Source organism: Geospiza fortis, unplaced genomic scaffold (genome assembly GCF_000277835.1).
Source record: "Geospiza fortis unplaced genomic scaffold, GeoFor_1.0 scaffold488, whole genome shotgun sequence".
NCBI lineage: Eukaryota > Metazoa > Chordata > Aves > Passeriformes > Thraupidae > Geospiza > Geospiza fortis.
The window spans coordinates 3,347,951-3,370,081 of record NW_005054365.1 but is presented as its reverse complement, the minus strand read 5'-3'; the positions used below and the strand labels follow the sequence as shown (position 1 = coordinate 3,370,081).

The following is a 22,131-nucleotide window of genomic DNA, read 5'->3' as shown; positions in this document are numbered from 1 at the left end:
TAGACTGAACACCCAGGGGAGCACCAGCAGCTCGCACCTGTGGCCACTGGGCTGGGCTGGGCCTGGTCTGTGACAAATTCCAGCACCAGGAGGACTGATAAGAGACTGAGTGAGCTGAGCTGCAACCCGGGGACAGGGGGTTTCTCAGTTTGTCATCTTTTTTAGAGCGGCAAGGAGTTTTATTGCTTAATATTGTTTAAGTTCTATTGTTTAATAAACAGCTTTTTTCCACTTTTCTTCAAAGAAGTATTTTCTCCCGGACCAGTTGGCGGGGGGGGGCGATTGAATTTACCTTCCTACCAGAACTCATTTAGAGACTCTCTCCCAAATTTTGCTCTAAACCAAGACACATATTCAGTTCGAAAACATATTTCTGAATAGTATGTCAGCTTGGCACCCCCATTAAAATTGTGAATTCTATTCTCGTAATTTTCCCCACTGCTAGCAGCCTTGTCACTGATATGGCTGTGAAGCAGTGTTCTTGCTGGCTATAATTTATTAAAATACAAATGAGATGCTGACTGAAGGAATAGCACAAAAACTTCTATCTTTATTGACCAAAGATGTTATAGTCGAAAGTTTGTTGAAAGGAAATCTTTCTGATATATTCCTATGTGCCTGATTCCTACATCTTAGTAATTTTTCAAGGACGTGATCTAAAGCTTTACTGGTGCCTAACTCAGGGTCTACATATTCCTTATTTGTGCAAAAGACTTAAAATATTTCTTTCTTCTTTTTTGTTCCTCAAAGAAATGAAAATTTAGAAAAACCTTTGCCAAATAAAGAAGATGGGAGCGAATAGCAGCAGCATCAGTGAGCTTCCAGAAAATGAGTACTTACAGAAACTGTCAGGATCAGAGCCCATCTCTGAGAATGACCCGTTCTGGAATCAGCTTCTGTCTTTTAGCTTCACCACTCCAACAAACAGGTAAGAGGGTGTTGAAGAGCTGGCTTTGATAATATGTTTATAGAATTGACCAGTCTGAAAGCAAATGAGTGGTTATGTTAATTATTCCTGTTTTAGGTAGCAGAGGAATAAATGCCTGTGTAAAATAGGTTGTTGTCTCTAAGTTTGGAAGCCGCCTCTTCCATTCCTGTGGGTTTCTTTCTTCTTCGTAATAGCTGTAATTGCTATTCATTCTCCTGGTAAAGATCAGAAATAGGGTCTGTAGTGTTGGGGGAGCCTTTTTTCCTTGTTGTTTTAGGAAGCTTTCTTTTCCTTTGGTATAGCCTTTGGGTTGACTGGATTTGCTGAAGATTCCAACATTTGATGTTTCCTCTCAATGTAGAGTGAATTGTACTTCTTGCATGATTTAATTGTAGGTTAGCTTTTGAGTTGCTTAGTCTATATGGCTTTTTTTCACCGTCTTTACATCTTAAAAAGAAATTTGGTGTGTATTTTCTGTAAAAATATTTTCTAAATACCTAAAATTCTAGCTTTGAGTGCCTTTTCATTCCAGAAAGTGGTGTAGGTATAAATAAAATCAGTATGTTTTAGAGGATCCATAGCACATCTCCAGAAGCAGAGAATTTAAGTTCTTGTAACTTCTGTTAGCCCAACTCCATTGCTAAATTCCTTGGCCTGTGAGTAGATTATCAGTCTTACAAGAACAGTCTGATATTAATATCTTCAAGTGTTGCTTAAACTATTTTTACAGTTTTCAGCATAAAACTGGTGCTTCTCTGTAAGTGAAAGTTCAGGCAACTGGAATGGAAAATGGTTAAGGTAAATAACTGGGAAGTATTTACTAGGTGCTATTTTTATAAAGAGTGAGGAGGAAGAGGAAGTATTTTGGCTTCTGCCTGGAGAGAATAGCCAGAGTTTTGGAAGAAGGGACAGGGGTGTGGAGGGCTGTAAAGCTGGTAAAGGGCAGTATGGAATTGGGAGTGTGCAAACAAGCAGTTTTGTTTCCTCTAAGATCCCTGAAGACAAGATTTCTTTACAGCCTACCCATGACTAATAAGATTGACAGTATTCTAAAAACTTATATAATACTTTGTTGTTTGCGTTTATAATAATTACATATAAAACCCCACCAATTTCTTTTTTTGGTCTATTTTTCTTTGTTCACCATGAAAGTTAAGGAGTTTTTCTTAGCTTGTTTTGCAGCTTTTTTGTGCCTATTTCATGAAATTCAGATCCAGTGCAGAGTAAATTTGCTAAAAAAGAACCCCAAATCAAGAAAGCAAAAACCTAACCAAATAAAAAAACCTCAAGCAAGAAACATAATTAAAAAGACAAGAAGTCCAATAAAATGATCCAAATGCAGGTTGAAAGCTTTAATTAGCTGAACACCAGATGGTGCTCTTGCCTGGGAGCTAGAGAAGAAATATTTTTAGAGACATCTTTTCTGCAGCTTAGTATTGGAAGGAAACATAAATTTCCCATTTAGTTGCATCTACCTGAGACAACCATTGGCAAGTGAAATCGGGCTGTGTTGGCTGCACAGCACTCTCAGCATTTGTCTATATCAGATAACCTTGCCTGCAGGAATGGAACAATAGAGGTCAATGTCAATTTCTGAGATTGAAATCTTCCAAATTACCAAGTTAACTCTTTTTTTAATGAGGCATAAGTGTCACGAGCAAGATGCTTGTTTTGATTTGTGGAAAGGAGCCAGTTTTCACCTGTCATACAGGACAGAGTCTTACAGTTTTCTTCTCTTTTTAAATTCACTTTTTCTGGTTTGTTGCAAAACTAGTGACTGTTTGCAAGTATTATTTGGAGCAGTTTAAGTGTTTTGTGTTGGTTTTTTTCTGGAGGCAGTTGGTGATACTTCAGAGTAAAAGATCTGTTTCCTGAAGTTTTTGCAAAGGGACTGATGTGATCCCCAGGGAGAAGAGGGCTGTCTTCCCTGGGTGCTGCTTTGGATATAATTCTGTTCCACATATGTCAGTACCATAGGGGAGGAGGCAGAGAAAATCACTAGAAGAGAATGTGGTAGACAAGTTCATGTTGGTAGGAAAAGCAATCAGCCAAACCCAAACGATCCAAGCAAAAACCAGCGAGGTGGGTGAGTGGTGAGGCTGGGGTAGATTTACTCCTTTCAGCAACAGATGCCAAACAAATTTCCCTTGTTGTCAAGAAGCATTGGTCATAGCAAGGAAACAGTATCTGCAAGGAAGGATTCCAAGGGAAATCTGAATCAGTGTAACACTTTTACGTGTATGCTTTTTCTAGTTAGGAACTTGTGACTAGTGCTTTGCTTTACAGATGCTGTTCCAAGTTAGTCCAGGTGCGGTAGATCCCAGGTGTCAAGCAGAGCTGGATCTTCTGTGGAACAGTAGTCTTTGTGCCTTGGCTTGAGAGATGGGGAATGTCTTGTTACTTCAAGAAACATGAATACATGATACCAGATCTTAAAAATAGCACCACTTTTGGCACTCTGCTGTCTTCATTTTCGTACGCTTTGTGTCTCCTGGCACTTTGTATTTCTTCATTTGTCCTTGTTTTGCTTTTCTCTCTTTCTCCTTTCAGTTTGGTTGATCTCTTCCTCCTTTTATCCATGTCTCATCTTCATGGTTCTCTTTTTTGTTTTTTTTTCCTGACCTCTACCTGACTGAATGGGTTAATCTCTCTTTTTCTGATTCCATGTGAAATTGTTTAGCATTGCTTATTTACTGAGCCGCGCCTTCTTTACTGGTTTTGTTTTTTTCAGTCCTGTTGACTTTTTGGTCTGTTTCTGTGAAGAACACAAGGTAGTTTTCTGTATGGAATAGTTTGTTTCTGTATGGTAAAGTTTGCCAAATACCAGTGCTGCTGACTGCAAAGTTGCTTTATCTCTGTCAGCATTGATGCAAGATGCTCTTGCCTTTTCACTATCTCTTCCAGTGTTGATATTGTTCTTCTGTAGGTTTAATTAGGAGCTAATCTATCTGGGAAACACAGCAGAAGTGTTTAGTTTTTCAGCCAAGATAATTCCCGACAGTGATTCATAGCTTGGCACCACAAAACAATTCTGGCATGATGAGGGGTTGATTTTTTGGGGCACAGCAGCCTATTGAGCTAAAAGGTGGGATTGCTTAAACCTGCTTTGCCATCCAAAAATGAACAGGAGAATGTGATCAAAGCAGAGCTTGCTGCGAGGAGTCTAATATTCTGCCTTCCTGGGCTGTTTGTTCTTCCTCTCATACTGTTAATTTTCTTAATAATTAGGCAAATATTAAGAGGGACTATCAGTTGTCAGTAATCAGAAATGAGGTGATGGTGAATTCCTGCTCGCTGCCTGTGACTCCCCTGGCATGAGTGAATAGTAACAGCCACAGCCAGCCTGGATATCTGGCACGTAAAGAAAGCCACTGGGCCTTTCACAGCCTAGGAGTGGGAGCAGATAAGTGGTACAAACATAAATGACATTCCAAGGAACAGCTGCCAGCAGTTTAGTTTTAGGTTGCCTCACGCTTTTCACTGTAAGAGGTTTATTGCGATATCATCTTCCATAAAGCAAATCATGCGTGCTAAGCAGGTACTGCTGAAGTGTCTGTGGAGGCATTTCTGGTTTCAGCCATTAGGAAGTACTTGGTACTCCAATTTCACACTCCTGCATGTTCCTGTTTTTTTCCTTCACAGGTCCTTATTTGTGGCACAGAATGGACTTGTGGGACCTGAATTAAAATCTGTATAAATCTGCCAGTTCTATACTTTAGATGACTACCCTATCAATCCAATAGTGTTTGGTTATTGGAAAAATTAAATACAGCTTCTCTGGAAGGTTTTTTTAGTGCTGTCAGGATTAAGAGCTATGAGGTTTGCTTTGGAGTGTTAGCTCTCAGTCTAGGCAGACTTTGTGTTTGTCTGACTTTTCTGTGATTTGGTACCAAGAATGCAGCCTCCTCCTTAGTGGTGGTATTAGTTACAATTATTTTCTGATGGAAAACTTAAAGTTAACTAAAGCAGAACTTGCTGAAAATCATGTGCTTAATATTTACTGCTCTGCTTTGTTCCTTCCCCAGAGTTATAAATGAGTTGGTGGTTCAAGAATAATGTGCATGGGCCTTTAATGGAAAGACATAGAGATGGGAAGCTTTTATGTTTCCTTACCATGCTACATTTTTTAAATGGTGCAATAAATCATACCCTGCCTTGTACTCTTTGATGTCTGTCCTCCAACTACGCCTTTAAAATCAGCATTCCCACAGTATGAATTTAGTCAATGCCCCGGTTCTTCTGTTTTGTGTTCAATGGCAAAGAAAAAAGGCCTTACTATGAGGAAAAAACTGTCAGGAAAGCTGCTTGTTTTATTTTCCACCCCCTCCTTTTTTAGAGGGCTACTTGTCTGCTTTGGTTTGGTTCTTTTTCTTACCATGTTAAGGGCAGGTGTTGTGATGTGAATATGTTTATAATTGCAGCTTTTAGGCAGAACGCTTTCTCTTGCTATGTGGAGATACTTTAAGAGAAGTCACTGCAACTTTGAAACATCTTCTATTGTGGTGCTATTAAAAGAAAAGTGGATAAAACCACGTTCTTCAAAGTTGGCTGCTGCCAGGAAACAGCCTTCACTGTCTTAATATTTATCGTTTTGCTGAAGACTGATTGTTAGTAAATTTAAAGTAAGGCAGTTGAATTCAACCATTTAAAAATAATCCTATTTATAATGCCACTGTTTTCGTTTTTTTTCCTTTTTCTTTTTTTCCTTCCTTTTCTTTTTGGAAGTAATACTTTTTACAAAAACATCCTGCTGACTGCAGGATCCTGCTTTTTGGTTGTAAGAAGCCAGAAATAAAAATTTACAGTCTTTGAAAATGATGAAATTTTATTGATTAATAGACTGCTCAGTTAGCCATTTTTTCCCATCTCTACTGAAAAGAGGTTTTCTTACAGAAAACTAACTTCCTGATGAAGAAACTCTGCACTGTGGTGAGTGATTGCAAACACAAAGTGATTAAATCCCAAAGAAATAGTGATTATCCTTGATTACTCTTTACTTTCACCACTGATGTGTGATAGCTGCAGTCACACAGATGCTGCCTGTGTCTGGAGCAGCTTTTAGTGACAATTGGTATGCAAAATATTCTTATTACGTAGTGTTAAGATGTTACAGAAAATAATCACTGCCACTGTAAAACCTCTCCTCTTTGGATACCTTTAAAATAAACAAAGACAAACCAATTTTCTTTAAACAAGGCTGTGCTGTCAAGGAAGCAAATTTCACTAAAATTAATATTTTAGTTTTGCTGAAGTCTGTGGGCTTAGCCTCTACATAAAAGAAAAGCAAATAAAATAAAGTATTTTTTTTCTTTTATTAAGTACTTTGAAAATGCTGGCCATCAGATCACAGCATGAGGGAGGAACTGCTGTGAAGCCTGGATTTTTTTCCTGAAGTGTGTGGGAAGCAACCATGCACCTCACAAATTTGCTTGTATCCAAGTGAGCTGGTAAAGTCTGTATAGTTAAGAATATTCTGATTTGAATCTATTCTGTTTGCCCCCGATGTTCACAGCCTGTTTGAATCCCCACATCAGGTGGTGCCTTTTGTTCATTTCTTGGAAAACTGTAGAACTGGTGAATATGTAAATATGTACTACTCTGTGGAAGCGAGGTGGTTCAATGCAGGTTGTGCCAATTGAAGTACATGTGCAAACTCACCTAGGTCACTGTGATCCTTCTGTTAAAGGCCCGTGGCTTGAAGCTGGTGTCACAGAAGCACAGAACAGTTTGAGTTGGAAGGGATCTTAAAAATCATCCAATTCCACCCCCCTGCCACGGGCAGGGACACCTTCCACTATACCAGGTTGCTCCAGGCCTTGTCCAGCCTGGCCTTGAACACTTCCAGGGATGGGGCAGCCACAGCTCCTTTGGGCAACCTGTGCAAGGGCCCAACCTCCCTCAGAGGTTGTTTGTTCCCTATGCATGTGACTAGTTTCCACAGAGGTGTCTTGTCCAGGGCAGAGCTTCCTGGATGTTACTGGAGTGCCTGGGTTTCTTGCTGATCCTCAGCAGAGCCATCAACAGCAGGCAGAGTTGACTTTTCATACTCACTGCCTGCTTGTTACTAGCAATAGAATTATAGATAATCTGTTTCACATTGCGAATATACCAAATGTTTCTCATAGAGCAGGGAATATTTTACACTCCATCCTTAACAATTCTGTCCTTTACTTTTATGTGTTCTAACCCATGTCACCAAGTGCTACATCCGCATGGCTTTTAAATCCCTCCCATGATGGCAACTCCACCACTGCCCAGGGAAGCTGTGCCAGGGCTGGACAGCCCTTTCCATGAATAAATTTTCCTCAATATCCAAGCTGACCCTCCCCTGGCCCAGCCTGAGGCCGTTCCCTCTCCTCCTGTCCCTGTTCTCTGGGAGCACAGCCCGACCCCCCCGGCTGTCCCCTCCTGTCAGGAGCTGTGCAGAACCACAAGGGCCCCCTGAACCTCCTTTGCTCCAGGCTCAGCCCCTTCCCAGGTCCTTCAGCTGCTTCTCATCAGATTTGTGCTCCAGACATGTATTTGACAGATACTTGACAACAGGGCAGTCCGTATTCCTCAGGTGAGAGTTCTAATTCAGGTGAGAGTTCAAATTCAGAGAGAATTGGAACTTTTATTTGTGATCAGTGCAGTGAAGGAGCTTCACTTTATCAGTCCTTGCTCTTGTTAGGGCTGAAATACAATTCAAGTACTAATTAGCAGAGTTCTCTGTGGCTTAATGAAAGGACAGATGTTTCAGTGTTGAGTTTCCATTTTTACATTCATTCATTAACCAGATGTTATTTCCACAGGGACTGTAGAGAAAAATTGGTACCACAGTTGGTTGTACTGTTTCGTTTGTGCCACCTTGTGAATCTTGGCTCTGGCATCTTCTGTCCAAATCTTAATGTAATTTACCTTCTGTCTCTTCACTGCACAAGAAAATACCCAGACAGCTTTTTTCCATGTCTCTCGCTTCTCTTTCCTGCCCAAAAAAAGGAAAGAAAGTCACTGCTGAGTTTGGCCCATGGTACTTAGGAATGAGCTGCTATTTTTTGTACCTGTCCATGATATTGTCTACATGAGTCCATCCCTGGGGAGGCATTTCAGTGGTGTCTGTCTGTTGGGGTGGTATTTCTGCTGTAATTCCCCCTCACTAGGTGTTTTGTTTGAGTGAACTGAAATTTTACAGTAGTTGTTGCCTCATCTTGAGTGTGGCAAAATTCACTTTTGTGTTCTTGTTGTATGAATAAGAGGCAGTGGGCTGTAGTTAATTTTTAAGCGTTAAACTTCATTTTAGTATGAAAAAGAATTACTGGAGTGTTAAAAGCTTTGCTGAAGATCTGAAAGCCTTGCTTGCTTTGCCACTGGTTTTGATCCTGGCAACTTGTGGAAACTAAACAACTCCGTGGAATTTTTTTGAGGACTTTGTGTGGGTTTTAATAACTCAAAAGAGAAGGAAAAAAAATCTGTAAGAATGCTGTACTTTGAAACCTAACCTTAGAAATTAGGGAGAAAATGAACCATAATTCAAATGCTGAATGTCTGCATTTAGGGTTTAAATCCTGGAGCAATTACCGCTCTGACTGTGTCCTCAGGACCTTTGGATAGTGGGAGGAGTCATGTTGTGTTACATTATGATTTTTCAGTACCTAAAACTGTCTACTGAGTTGTTGTCCATTGTAATATTCACCCTCCCTGCCTGTCAGGTCTTGGCAAGGAATAAATCCTGATGACAAGCAGCCAGCTGGGCAAATTTAGAAGTTTTTGTTGTTTTAAAAAAATGTAAGGTCACATAGACCTAGAAAACTGTGTTGTCCGTAGTTGCTGGTGATGTGCTGGTGGTTCTTGCTCAATACCATTTGTTTTTAATTACTCTGCATGTTTGTAGTGCTAGAACAAGAGACCACCTTTGAGACCAAGCCTAATGTTTTTAAAGTATATATCAAAGTGTAAGTTTGTTCTTTCTGAATCTTGTGTTTCAAAGCAGTTTGTAAGAGAAGAATGAATGCTGGTAATTGATATCAGGACAAACCAATCTGCATAATCTAAAGTTGTCTTAGGATATTTAGCTGTAGGTGAAGAGCTGTCTCAGCTGTCAGCTCAGTGCACAGTAATTTAGTCTGATATACAATAAAATTTGCAGGCATCTTAAAACTTAATTTGATGTCTCTGTCTTACATAGTTTCCTGTTGAAGGGTTTTGAAATAATTTTTTTGACTGCTGTGTTTACAGTATCTTCTAGTCCTCATGAGTTGGGGAACAGCTCAAACTCCACAGCTTCCAAGAGCATGGCTCCACAGGGTTTTCAGCACTGGAGCTTGTTAAGCAGCTTCCCACACAGCACCGCTGATAATCTCAGGTTGATGCAACAGTGTGCTGTAAACTGAATTACCATGCAAATTTAAAAAGGATTGTGTTATGATTGCAGGCTTGAACTAAATTTTTTGACCATCCTTTAATTTTTTGAACTTCAGAAGTCCCTGAAGGTCAGGCTATATGTTCAGTCTGTATAGACGCTCTACCATCTCTTCAAAACACTGAGCAGTAGATATGATATGTTCATATGTTCATGATATGAGCAGTTCATGATATGAGAAGAGGTGATCTTTTAAACTGGAAGAGGGTGGATCAGACAAGATAGAAGGAAAAAATTGTAATGATGAGAGTGGTGGAACAGGGTGCCCTTTAGTTATTAATATTCATATTGCTCAGTGTGGCATTGAACACAGCGTCTGATGATTTGTCTTGTTTTCCCATCTGTTAAGGATGTTTTTGAAGATCAGTTGCCCTGCACTGGTAGGTCAGAAGTATGTGTTTGACGCAGCTAGTGTGGTTTCAGTGGTTGCTGTCAGGTTTTGCTTTAGTGCTTTATTGTTCTTTTCAGATAATGTTTTTCTGAGGCATATCACGAGGCAATTAATGAAGTTAGGAACAATTTGCTGCATCTGATGTGATTGTTGCACTAGTATAATAACATTGGTTAAAAGGAAAGAGCTGGTTAGCTTGAGGTTAAATGTCAGATGGAGGTTTCTTTTATTCACGTTTTTAAAAGTGTGTCATTTCATGTGAAATTTCTTGTAAAAAAGTTCAAGTTCTTTCTGTAGGCTGCTGTTTTGTTTGTATTTTTGGTAACACCAAACTGAGCATGGCAGCGCTGAAGCTGCAAAACTAGCAGTAATAAAATGCTCATGGAATCACAGAATCGTTTAGGTTGGAAAAGACCACAAAGACTGCGGAGTCCAACCATTCCCCAGCACTGTCGAGGCCACCACTGACCCCTGTCCCCAGGTGCCACAACTGCACAGCTTTTAAATCCCTCCAGAGACAGGGATTCCACCACTGCCCTGGGCTGCTGTGCCAGGGCTGGACAGCCCTTTCCATGGAGGGATTTCCCCCGATATCCAACCTAAAACTCCCTTCACACAGCTTGAGGCTATTTTCTCTCATTCTGTTCCTTGTTCCCTGGGAGAAAACACTGACATAATTTTACTCTGACAGACATTTCACTTTTGAATATTAGTTTCCTTTTTTATAGTTGCTGTGCTTCAAAAGAATATTGCATTGCCTGATGTTAGGATGACAGAGCATTGGAATGAGTTACTCAGAGAGCTTGTGGGGATACTCAAAAGCCACCTGGACACAGTCAGGGGCTGCTGGCTCTAGGAGATCCTGCTTGAGCAGGGAGGTTGGACAAACTGACCTCAACTAGCTAATGGATGGCTAAAATTAAGTGCTTAATAGAAAGATTTTATTACTGTTTTGTAATGAATTTTCACTTCAAGTACAGGAACCCAATTGCTTGTGTAACCAGTTTTGTTTTCTTTTCCTCTCACCTAGTGCTGATTTAAAGCTCTTGGAAGAAGCCACAATCTCAGTCTGCAAGTCTTTAGGTGAGATGTTGTGCCATCTTTTTTCCATGTACTTTACCAGAAAAATTGGGAGAGATCATTCCTATTCTAATCCCACATTGATGCCTTTATCATTCTATTTGTATGTATTGCCCTACTAAAATTAAAGCAGTGTAAAGAGTGTGTTTATGTATACCCCAAACCTTTACCTCCATTGATAACTCTTTTACAGAACTTGGTATGACTGCAAGGTTTAAAACAAATATTTCCATCTCTACTATGTCTTTTTCCCTTTGCCCTTTAAGATGATCAGTAAGGGGAAGGAATTAGAGGATGAGAGGAAGAGGTGATATAAATGTGATCAGTGGTGTTGCGAGAAGGTGAAAGGTAGTTGTGAAGACCTGCCCAGTTTTCTGATGGGAGGCTGTTGTACTACAGACAAATATGGGAAAGAAACAGTATGAGTATGAGTATCCCATGCTTGAGATATTTTAAATCTAGGATTAATGGTATTTAGAGAACAATTTTGGACTAGTAAACCATGTACCAGAGAATCTAGAAAGAAGAATGCCTGTACAGAAAACCAAGACATACTGTACTTTATTTAGAAACATTTGAGACATTGAAATTTGATTTTTTTTTCTAAATGTTATTTGAACTAGGTAGTGTCAGTTTATTCATACTTTGTGATTGTATCTTTTTTTGCCTCATCTAGTTGAGAAGAATCCTCGAACAGGAAACCTTGGATCATTGATTAAAGTCTTTCTTTCTAGAACCAAAGAGTTAAAAATTTCAGCAGAATGTCAGAAGTAAGTTCTCAGAAAAAAGCTGTGTGTGCCATTTAATTTTTAGGTGTTCCTTTTGTTGCTAGCTCTTGAATTTTTCTATACTGCTAATTAACATGCTTACAGACCAAACCTTAGAATTCTCTTAAACTGCTGTTTGAAACAGAACAAGTGTCTAGTACTTCTCTAAACACAGAAATTAAGTGTAATAGGTAGGTAGATTACTGGGCAAAAGTACATATTTGTATGTTAGATGAACACATTTTTATATAAATGGTGCAAGGTATGGGTACTACTGCCTTAGAAATCTTTAAAAGTTATCTGAACTTTTAGGCTGAACTTAATGTATGAGCCAGTATTTTATCTTGGAAATATTTTAAATATCTATGTCTATGAAGATGTAAATATGTATCAAAATACTGCTTTCATGTTATGTCATGCAGCTGCTGTTGGTTTTGTTTGCCCCTTTCAGCAGTAGGAGAGAGCTCCCAATAGGTTACTTGTGCAGCACTGTGGGTTTTTTTTTTGCGGGACACTTTCTGTAGTTGTTCTCTCCCACCCACAGATAAGTGTCCCATTTTCATCAGATCTGGGGCTGGAATTACTCCTTGCTCCCATGACTGCCATCAAGTTTTTTGCTTGCATCTAAAGTAAGAAGTTACTTGTGCCCAGATAGCTGTTACTGTTTTAATCCTAAAATACCTTGAAAGTACAGCTTTCGGCAATAATTGACTCTGTGCTGCTGCATGGGATCCCCAGCAGGGCTTACTGGGACTCAAAAAAATCTTATGCAGCTGTATTTCCCTTTCATTCAGAAAGGTTGGAAAATATATGTGTGTATTGCATAAGAAAATTGTGCTGTATGGTGCTTATGAAGTCCATAAATGCCTGCTGTTACCTGAAAGCTGTTCACCTGGGAAAAGGGCTAAGGTTCAGGGAGCCAGGAAGCTTCCAGGTCTGAACCTGCTGGAAGTTTTAAAATGTCTGTGTGCCTAGAGTCCGTAGTGTCTAGAGACCGCTAGAAGTTTGCTGAACTGTTTGGTGAGTTTCTCAAAGAGTTCTGTCTACTGTGGTGTTTTTAATGACACAAAATGTAGTTAGGGATAAAGTTGTATTTTCTAAACTACTTTTGAATACATTCCCATTGTATTTTCTCTAACATCAACTGCAGACTCCCTGCTTAAACACTTTTCCTTGCTTCAACTGTAGAACTTTGTCTACTCTGACATTTATTTTCTTGTGGCTTTTGATGCATGTTTGCTGGTGGAGTGTTACTGATTCTTGTTTGTTCTTTTCTAGCCACCTCTTTATCTGGCAGGCTCACAATGCACTGTTCATTATTTGCTGTTTGCTGAAAGTATTCATCAGTCGAATGTCAGAAGAGGAGCTGCAACTTCATTTTACTTATGAAGAGAAAGCAGGACCAAGCTCATATGGTGTGTACACACAAGTGCAAGTGAAACATCCCATGAGAAACTTAAATGTCCTGATGTTTGTAAATGTGGCACACAGGGACATGGTTTGGTGCTGGACTAGTGAGTTACATTAATAGTTGTACTTGATCTTAAGGGTCTTTTCCCTCAGGTGTTTTAGGTCTAAATACTTCTATGATTCTATGTTTTTTAGACTCAGAATCCCAAACTTTGCATTAAAAACAGAAATTAAGTGCTAGAGAGTTCGATTTAGCTTAATCTGACTTTTTTTGAATGTTGTTGAGATGTGGTGCTGTAGATCAGCCTGAGCTTTAGTGATTTTCATACAGTTTGAAAGGTGATAATGGTCCTCTTCAGAGGAATTGAGGTGAAGGTGGCCATGTATGAACATTGAAACATTGATATTGCAATTTAGTGCATCTTTTCACATCTTTTTTATAAACCAACAGCAGGCACAGAGTGGAATTAATGCTATTTTTAGGGATCTAGTGAAAGAAAGTAACAGTCCTTTGGTTGGAATTGACCCCTTGAGAAAGCAACTGCTAAAATTTAATTTGGGGGCAATAGTTTATACAAGAGTACAGAATTTAGGCAGAATTACTAAAATGGGCTCATGTCCCAGAAGTGAAGTATGTATTATGCAAGATGGAAGATGGCAGGAGAGATGCTCAAGGAAGAAGCTGTTATCTTTGCATAAGAATAATACAAATGCATTCAAAATCAATTGCACTGTCTGCCACAAATCTTGGTGTAGCCCTGTATCAAGATGCTCTCGTGGAGTGCATGATGGATAATGCTGCCACAGGAGCCTTGATTTCTTTTGCTTTGGGGTAAATCATGGAATCATTTTGGCTGGAAAAGCCCGCTAAGATCATCAAGTCAACCCAGCACTGCCAAGTCCAAGTCAAAGTACTGTTCAGTGTTTAATTGCATGTTGCATGAAGCCCAAAAAGTCTCAGAATGCTGGAGCAGTGTGAGTGGATGGTGTGAGAACAACCAAGAGTGTCTGACTCTGGATTTCCTGTGAGGAGGACACGTGTTGAGAACACCGAGTCACTGCTTGCTCATCCAGCAGTGAAAACTGTTTTTAAAATCTGTTTAACTCCTTGGCTCCTGACAGTGCTCTGGGGAAATCAGAACTGTGGTGCCAAAGGATTAAGTGCTACATGTTGAAATGGTTTAATGTATTTAAACTGTCATGAGTGATCTCCGGGAGGGAAGTCAGCTTGCTGATGCACTGGAAAAGAGTATCTGCTTGTGTATAAGCTATCCCTGCAGACTGCCTGTGGGTTTATTTCTGGATTAAAGAAATGGCTCACCTCTTGCTTCAGTGTACAGCATGCCACAGTGGGATGTGTGGAAAAGCTGAGACTTTTGTCAGCTGGAGCCCCTGTGATCTTTATTTCTTGCCCTGGGAGTTCCTTGCAGTGTGGTATGGAAAGTGATTCTTGTCGCCAGGGTAGACCCATGCTTATACATGTCTAGTAGCACTTGGCTGTAATTCACAGTGACATTTATTAGCAATAATTCTGTGCATATTGATGGCAAATGTACTTAGCAATTACCTCTGAGCAGATTGTTCATGGGATGTTGTTGATTAGGAAAGTAATTGTGTGTGGTCTGCTGGTGAGGCAGGAAATGAACTGCTCCTTGGCTCGTCTTTGGGTTTCCAATTGGAGATGGTTCCTGTGAACTTCCTCAGGGTGTTGAGGTTCATAACATGCTGAGGCTACATAGCCATTGGGTTTGAGTCCTAAAAATCTTACTTTTAAATATCTCCAGAAGGTGGTAATAAGGCTTACGCTCAGCTATAGGAAGATGGAAGTATCATGAAGGAATTGTAATAAACTGTAGTTGTGCTAGGGCCTGTTAAAAGTAAGTAGAAGAAAATGAAGTGGTTTGTTGTTTGTATTTTTATAATTAAGTGTAGCTTTCTTGAATTTTTGATGTCTACTTTTTGGAAAATAGAATATTCCTTTTTTTGTTATATATTTTTATTATAAAATTATTAATCTATTATAAAAATATTATTATTCCTATATTGCTCCTAATTTTAGATAGATTTATTAGTACTTTTATGGAAATTTTTTACTATCTTTGGTGAAGAGGCTTTTTAAAAATTAAGTTCATAGTCATCCATACTATTTTTTCATTTACTAGGGCTTTGCATTATTTATAATTCTTCAATTGTGAGAATAAAACAAAGCCTTATGAACTGCTTGATGTAAATAAAATATCCAAATTAAAAGAAGTTTTAATCCCATGTCTGAATTTTGAAGTTTCTATATTTCCTCACTGCCTGGTCAGTAGTCATTGGAAAGAACAGTGCAATCACCCAACAGCACAAACAACCTCTCTACCCTGTGGTCCATTTTCATATGCTTTGTTCAGTCTCTTAGCCTTCTGAGAAAAGGTTATTGTTTCTTTCAGGATCATCTCACAAATCCTTTGGAAATCACTCTGTGGTGGTGTTTGTTTCTCTATGAGCATCATATTTTTATCCTTCTGACTGGACAATATCTTCTGGTGCCATGCTCTCTGATATAAATGCAGCACCTGGGAGCTCATAGCACATAACTGCAGTGTCAGCGTGTCAGGATGCTCACACTGCAATCAGCACCTGCTCTGGGATATTTGGTGTGTCAGGGAGAAGTGTATAATTATAATCTGTGAGAGTCCTATGTATGGAAAACATCCCTGTCACTGACTGCTCAGCAATATAGACTATATATGACATAGTCAGGATTGTTCAGGTAGCAAGTTTCATATTTGCCTTATCTCAGATTTTGCAGTTCATATGCTTTCACTTTTTCTGAATGTCCAGTTCATACTTTTTCCTGCTGCACTGTGCTTGAGGCTCAGAAGAAAGCTGTGCAACCTTGCTTTGTGTCATAAAATGGGATTTTTTTGAAGCCTGAGTCCATGGGTGTACTTTAGCCTAACAAATAAATTGCCCTGAGTTGAGTTGCTGCTAATAGTGCTGTTATTGATTTGCTTCAAAAGAAGGCCTACCATTAATAGAAACGTGTTCTTTTTAGGAGTTTCAGATGCTGCAGCCTTTGCCTCTTCATCCATGACTGGAATTTGCTTATAATTTTGGACAATATTTCAGAATTTTGATTGCAGGAAAATCCACAGAGAGACTAAACCCATATACTTTAAGATTCAGCTGAAAATGTCCTGATATCAATAAATCCCAAACTGGAGTCGGCATCTGCTCAGCTGGAGTTGGAGTTAGTCTCACTAACACAAATCATTCATCTTTCCAATGTCTGTATTCTGTAACTTCTGCAATCTTTAACTAATGTGACTCAAAGGTGCAAGAGAGCACATGCTGAGTATTGTAGTGTAAATCAGACTATTGATTCATTTAACCTGTTCCCTGAGCTGTAGTAGGAAGCTTTATTCATTATCTATAGAGGAATTTTTAAACACAAGGCTACTGAGGGCTGTTTGTGACATATTAAAGCAAGTATGAGGACATACAGAAGGGAATAAATAAAAAGACATTTACTGCAAGCCTTAAATGATTTCATGCATGTTCAGCTATCACATAAAGGAAATGAGGGAAGGCAATCAGTTTATGTACTCATTATTATCAAGCAGAAGTTGTAAGTTTTTAAGAGTAATTAGAGCTGAAGACCAAATCACAAAACCTGTGGAACTTTTAAGTCTGTTTTGCAAGGAATTATTTATTTTATTACTTGTGTCCAGGTTCTGTGTGAGCAACAGGGCAGAAAAACAAGTAGCATTTAAGATGAGGATATACCTTGTTATGCCTCAATATCTTACTGATCAGATAAGATATTCAGGCATCCACTAGATCAGGTCTTCTCAATGTAGTAGTTAGGTTCTTGAGAAGATGGAGCTGAACTGGTTTTAGAACTGGGGCCTCCTGGCATCTCTGCTTTCATGTTCTTATGCCATTTGACCTGTGTAGTGTGTGCTAATCCAGTGTCTGTAATGTGGGTAACTGAAAAACGAAAAAATAACATATATATGTTTTATATATATATGTATACATATATACATATATATGCATATATAAAATATATATATTTACCAAATCCAAAACAAACAAACCCCCCCAAAAAGTCAGAATCCATAAAATTTCTTGCAAAATGAAATAATCCATGTTTGAAGACTTAAATATAGCTGATGAAAGAAATGGTGCTTCAGCATGACTGGACATTTTAAAACCTGTGTAATTGCTGTAATTTCTGCAGTGCAGTTTGGAAGATACACCTATGATTCCTCTCCCTCCTCTAATTTTATCTGGACAGGTTCACCCTGTACTTACTTTCCCCAAGGCTTTAGAGGTCTTTGATCCAAGTATGTGATCTATTAATGTGAATGAGTCTTGTGTGTATTGTCTTTATCCTGCTATTGAAAGAGGCATTGTTTATGAAAACACAGAGTGTTCTGTGTTTATAGCTCTCTCTCACGTTATAGATTTGGCTTGCATCCTCCTCATTGTCTTGGCAAGATGAAAATTAAACAAGAATGCGTGTGCCCCAATTGGGAAAAGGATACATTAATTACTGTAGCTGAATGACATTGATTACAGCAATTAAGTTGTTGTTTTGGTTTTTTTTTTAAATAACATCTTTCATTCTATGTGACTGTGTTAACCCAGTGTTTTCTTCTTTTATTTTGAATATTGTCTTGAGAGAAAAGCCTTCTTTCATATTCAAATAACCTTATTCTCTGTTCATATAAGTTGTGCATACAGTGTGGTGGAAAAATTTATGTTTTAAAAATGCTTTCACTTTACATTTTTAACCTTTTCACTTTTTTCTGTTGGGAGAAAAATTAGGTACCTGTTGGGAACTAGTAGCAGTCTTGCTTTATAAGCATTTTCTAGGTTCAGAAAGCCTGAGGAAAATGTCACATTCAAGTTACTTCAGAATATATTATCTGTGCTCTGTTATTGGCTGTGGTTTCTGTCCAAGGTTAAATATTCTGAGCAGTTCTTGGTTTTACTAACAGGAGCTGCATTGTGTTACTCATGGGGGATTCTATATAAAGGAAACCACGTTTCCGTGATAAAAAACTGATTTCCTTTAGAATTTGCAGTTCACTAGGTGACAATTTTTAATGTATTTTTAATAAACTGATTGTGGAAAGAAATAATTTTGCTTTATAGTGAATATTCCCCCTGGTGTGCTTCTTAAAATTGAGTTCTGTATTCAAGAACAAACTTGAGTTAAGCAGAGTAACACCTCTGTAACCCGGCTATAAAGCTGTGTTTATGGCAGAACTTATTTATTTGAAAATACAAAATAAACAGGCATTTGGGTAATTATTGTGCTGCAATGCTGTAATGCAGGGGATCAGCTATGCCACTCTTAAGCCATTCAGTGCTATAAAACCCTCCATTTCTTTCTGATGTTTTAGGTTTCTCATAATTTTATTTTTGAAAGCAGAAAAATCCTGATGAGCCAAGAGATTTATCTTCTGGGGTTTTTAGTACTATATGATAACTTCAAGTGGTTTAATAAGTTTTTTCTTTAATGAATCTTGAAAGTCTTTTGTTACAGTTGCTTTTAAAAATTACTCATGTAAAATATGAACAGTTTTATTTCTTAGAATAGTTGCAAGTTTTTAAATAATTCTGCATCACTGCATGCATTTTATCACATTGTATATGACTAGAGAGTGATTTCTGTTTCCTTAAAATGCACAACTTGTGATTGCAATGTGTAAAACTTCCTCAATGGATAAATATGCATCCATGAAAACATTGTATCTATATTAGTCTGGAGCAGTGGTGACTTGCTCAGGAGCTCCATTCTTTTGACATTCTTTTATGATGTTGCTCAGTGAATCATAGACAAATGACACTGTCTCTGATTATTCTTCTCTTGGATTTAAAAAACAGAGTGGGAAAATACGTGAAGTGCAGGAGATTTTGGAAGGACATTTAACTGTGGACCAGTGAGAAGTCACCAGTGATTAGTTCAGCTGTTAGTAATAACACTGTTTAATATGATCTTCTGTAAGTAGTAAAGGAAGGCTAGTTGTGCTAAATATTAGCACATTCCTACAATACCAACACCTCATTTAATTTATGCATTTGTTATTAGTTACTTTTTTATGTAAAAAAGAGAAGGCGTCACCATTTTCTCTGTTAATAATCTCAAGTGCTTTCTATTTCAGGAAAAAATCCTATGTCCTTTAACAGCTAGAACTTCTAGTGGTTGTTCCTTAATTAAGATATTGATCATCTGCATTTGTGTGTTTGAATCTTTGTTTTGTTTTGGTATTTGAAAAATCCAGAAATCCTTTGCTGTGTTTCTTTTTTAGGAGCAGAGTGTGAAGACCTTATAGAAGAGTTGCTGTGTTGCCTCATCCAGCTCATTGTTGAAATTCCCCTCTTGTAAGTAGGCTTTTTTTTTTTAACTTAGTCTTCTGTTATAAACTGAGCATTTGAGAGACTATGAAATTGTAGTAATGGGTTTATACTGTTTAAATAGTTGTATTTGAATGTTCCATGTGATGGAGCAGTACAGATAATGATAAGCTGCTGCCAGTGCCAGCCCTGAGTATTCTGTTGGAAGAAGTACATGATGAACATCTCACACCCAGTTCAAACCATCAACAGAAGTTATTCCATTTGTTTCAGGTACCCCTGTCAGTACACAGACAGTAACTGGTGGAAATGGTTGTGCTCATGGTACAGGGGAAGGTACAGTGGAGGTGTCACTTCAGCTCTGGGGTATGCAGTAAGGTGAAAACTAAAGTTCTTCTGCAGTTCTGTGGGGGTTTAAATTGAAAATAAATCATACTGTGCTATTTAATACTGATTTCTAAAATTCCAGTGAATTGATGTCTGAAGAAGGGACAAGAGAAATTAATAAGTGGAATGTTTCTGTAGATCTCCAGATTTGTTTACATGGCTTTTTTTTCATGCATCTGTTGGATTTGAGAAATGTTGATTCCACGTCTTGTTGGGAAATGTATCATAAAACATACTTTAGTGTTTTATGTAGGAAAGCATGCTTTGTTCTTTGGGAAAAAAAAGTGTTCTTTCACTTTTGTGGAAGTGTTCTGATGAGTTTTGACTATTTTCCCCATGATAAACTTTACTAAAGGTGGAGTGAGCAGTGTCTTTAGTGTTAAATTGCATTGTAGTCTGTGTCTAAAATATAGCGCCCCAGCTGAAGCATGGCAGCTTTGGAGGAGTTTCAGATTGTCTGTTACAGTGTAGTATAGAGCTCTGCTACCTCGTGGCTGGGATTGTTCTTTTGGTTGGAAAACTGACAAAGATGCAATGTTTTTTGAAACATTACTGTCATTAAATGCAGCTCTGTCAACGTTAACGTGAGGGATTTGTGTAGGTAGAGTGTAATGAATTAGTGGTGTGATTCAAAGTGTCATTCCACAGAGCTTGTCAGGACTTCCTGGAGCACATACACACTTTGTTTGGGCCAGATTAGAGGAAGTACAAAGGGCTGAGAGGACTGTGATATACGGGCAAGTTCATAAATCCTTCAGAGTTTTATTTTTCTTTCTTGGAAGTACCTGTATGTAGTCCAGTATCCTTCATAATGCCTTTCCAGCAGGAGAAAATATGCCAGCTTGATAGTTCCTCACCCACTTGCACAACCGAACATCTCAGCAGCTCTGTTCCTGTGTGAATCTGGTTGCTGCAAGTGGAAGCAGCTGCTGGAAGCACTTAGATTACTATAAAATCTAATGCTGAAATGGCTTGTTTAAAAAGAAGATTATAAAGTGTGTCCATAATTTAATATTCAGCTATATCAAAAACTTACATTTCATATGAGATAGATGTGGAAGATTTTTGTTTTGCGGTTACTTGGGTTTTTTTGGTGAAATAAGTTTTTTTAGCTAAACTTCTGAAACAGCATGTTGCTCATTGGTATTGTATGCTAACACTTACAAAAAAAATATGTATTACTGTCTTGTTTATCACTAGAATATGTTTAATGGTGTGATAATGCTTTAACTAAGAATTTTGTTCCCATACGTCGGAAGGGAAATAGGTAGAGGAAAGGACATACTGGAGAACTTGTGTTCTCTAATACACAGTCCAACTATGTTCTTCAAAAAGATGTTATGAGGTATTACTTTATTATTAATTTTGTTCAAGAGGGTGATCAGGATTGTTTTCATAATGAGTGTACTTCTTGCTTCCCTCTCTCTCCCTGATCAGTTATCACTAGAGATTCTTTCCCTGTTCTGCTTCAAGGGACTAGTCCATTTTTGTCTTTGGCTGGAATGAATCAAGAGAGCTGCAAGCCTAGTATGTGAATTTGGGGAAGGAATAGATTAAGTGGAATACATGAAGTATTCAAACTTGTAATGATCTCTGTGTCAGAACTTAGGATCACCTCAGAGAGAACAGACAGTTTTGGCAGCTTGCAATGGCACTGTAACAGAATGCCTGTCTGTAAAGATACTATCAAAGATGAATTTTTTTTGGTGACAGACCATTAAAATCTCCATGCGGAGCTGGTCTTCAAAGTATCTTTCAGAACAGCAAAGATTTTCTTAAGAGCATTCAATAGTCTTAACAGAGGATTTTGACAATTAGTGTGTCCCTTGGGTTCTGCAGATGCCGTTTGGTGAAGAGGTGGGTACAGCTGGCGGCTGCTGTCTGAATATATTGCTTGCCTGCACCCCAGTTAAAGCTTGTATTTTTCACCTTCACTGAAACTGTAAAATTATTTTTAAAGCATGGAAAGCCATTTCCATGTTCAGAATGCAGGAACAGAGGTGCAGGAACCTGTGCAGCTGTTTTGCGCTCCTTCCTTTTGAACTTGTTCTGAATGTCGCTTGAGGTGCTTGGGATACCTGTGTGTGGTATTTTGCAGGCAGATACATAGTTGTTCCAGACTGGTTGGAGAGCAGCCCTGAGGAGAAGGATTTTGGTATATCCTGGTTGTACCCCAGAAGTTGTGGGAGGCTGGACATGCCCCAGCCATATGCACTAGGACCCAGAAACCTCCTGTGCCCTGAGCTGAGCCCCAGCGTGGGCAGCAGGGCAGGGGGATCCTGCCCCTGTGCCCCTGGGCTCAGGTGAGAGCCCCCTGCAGAGCTTGCCCCAGCCCTGGCTCCAACTGCACAAGGAGCTGGAGCTGCTGCAGCCAGTGCAGAGGAGGCCACGGAGATGACGCCAGGGCTGGAGCCAC

General features: G+C 38.8%; 1 protein-coding gene across 6 annotated transcripts in view; it reads left to right on the top strand.

The window, feature by feature from the left end:
- The first annotated feature begins 739 nt into the window (after positions 1-739).
- The window catches only part of DYM (dymeclin), a 198,948-nt gene continuing 177,556 nt past the window's right edge, over positions 740-22,131 (top strand). For 4 of the 6 annotated variants that reach the window (XM_031059634.1, XM_031059633.1, XM_031059632.1 and 1 more), the window contains exons 1-5: positions 756-928; positions 10,748-10,800; positions 11,474-11,567; positions 12,843-12,979; positions 19,283-19,355. In XM_031059634.1, coding sequence (XP_030915494.1) covers positions 789-928; positions 10,748-10,800; positions 11,474-11,567; positions 12,843-12,979; positions 19,283-19,355 — 497 coding nt within the window. In that variant the 5' untranslated portion in view covers positions 756-788. Of the gene's footprint in view, positions 929-10,747; positions 10,801-11,473; positions 11,568-12,842; positions 12,980-19,282; positions 19,356-19,601; positions 19,695-22,131 lie in introns of all 6 variants that reach the window. The other 2 variants (XM_031059635.1, XM_005424193.3) reach the window with 2 other exon arrangements.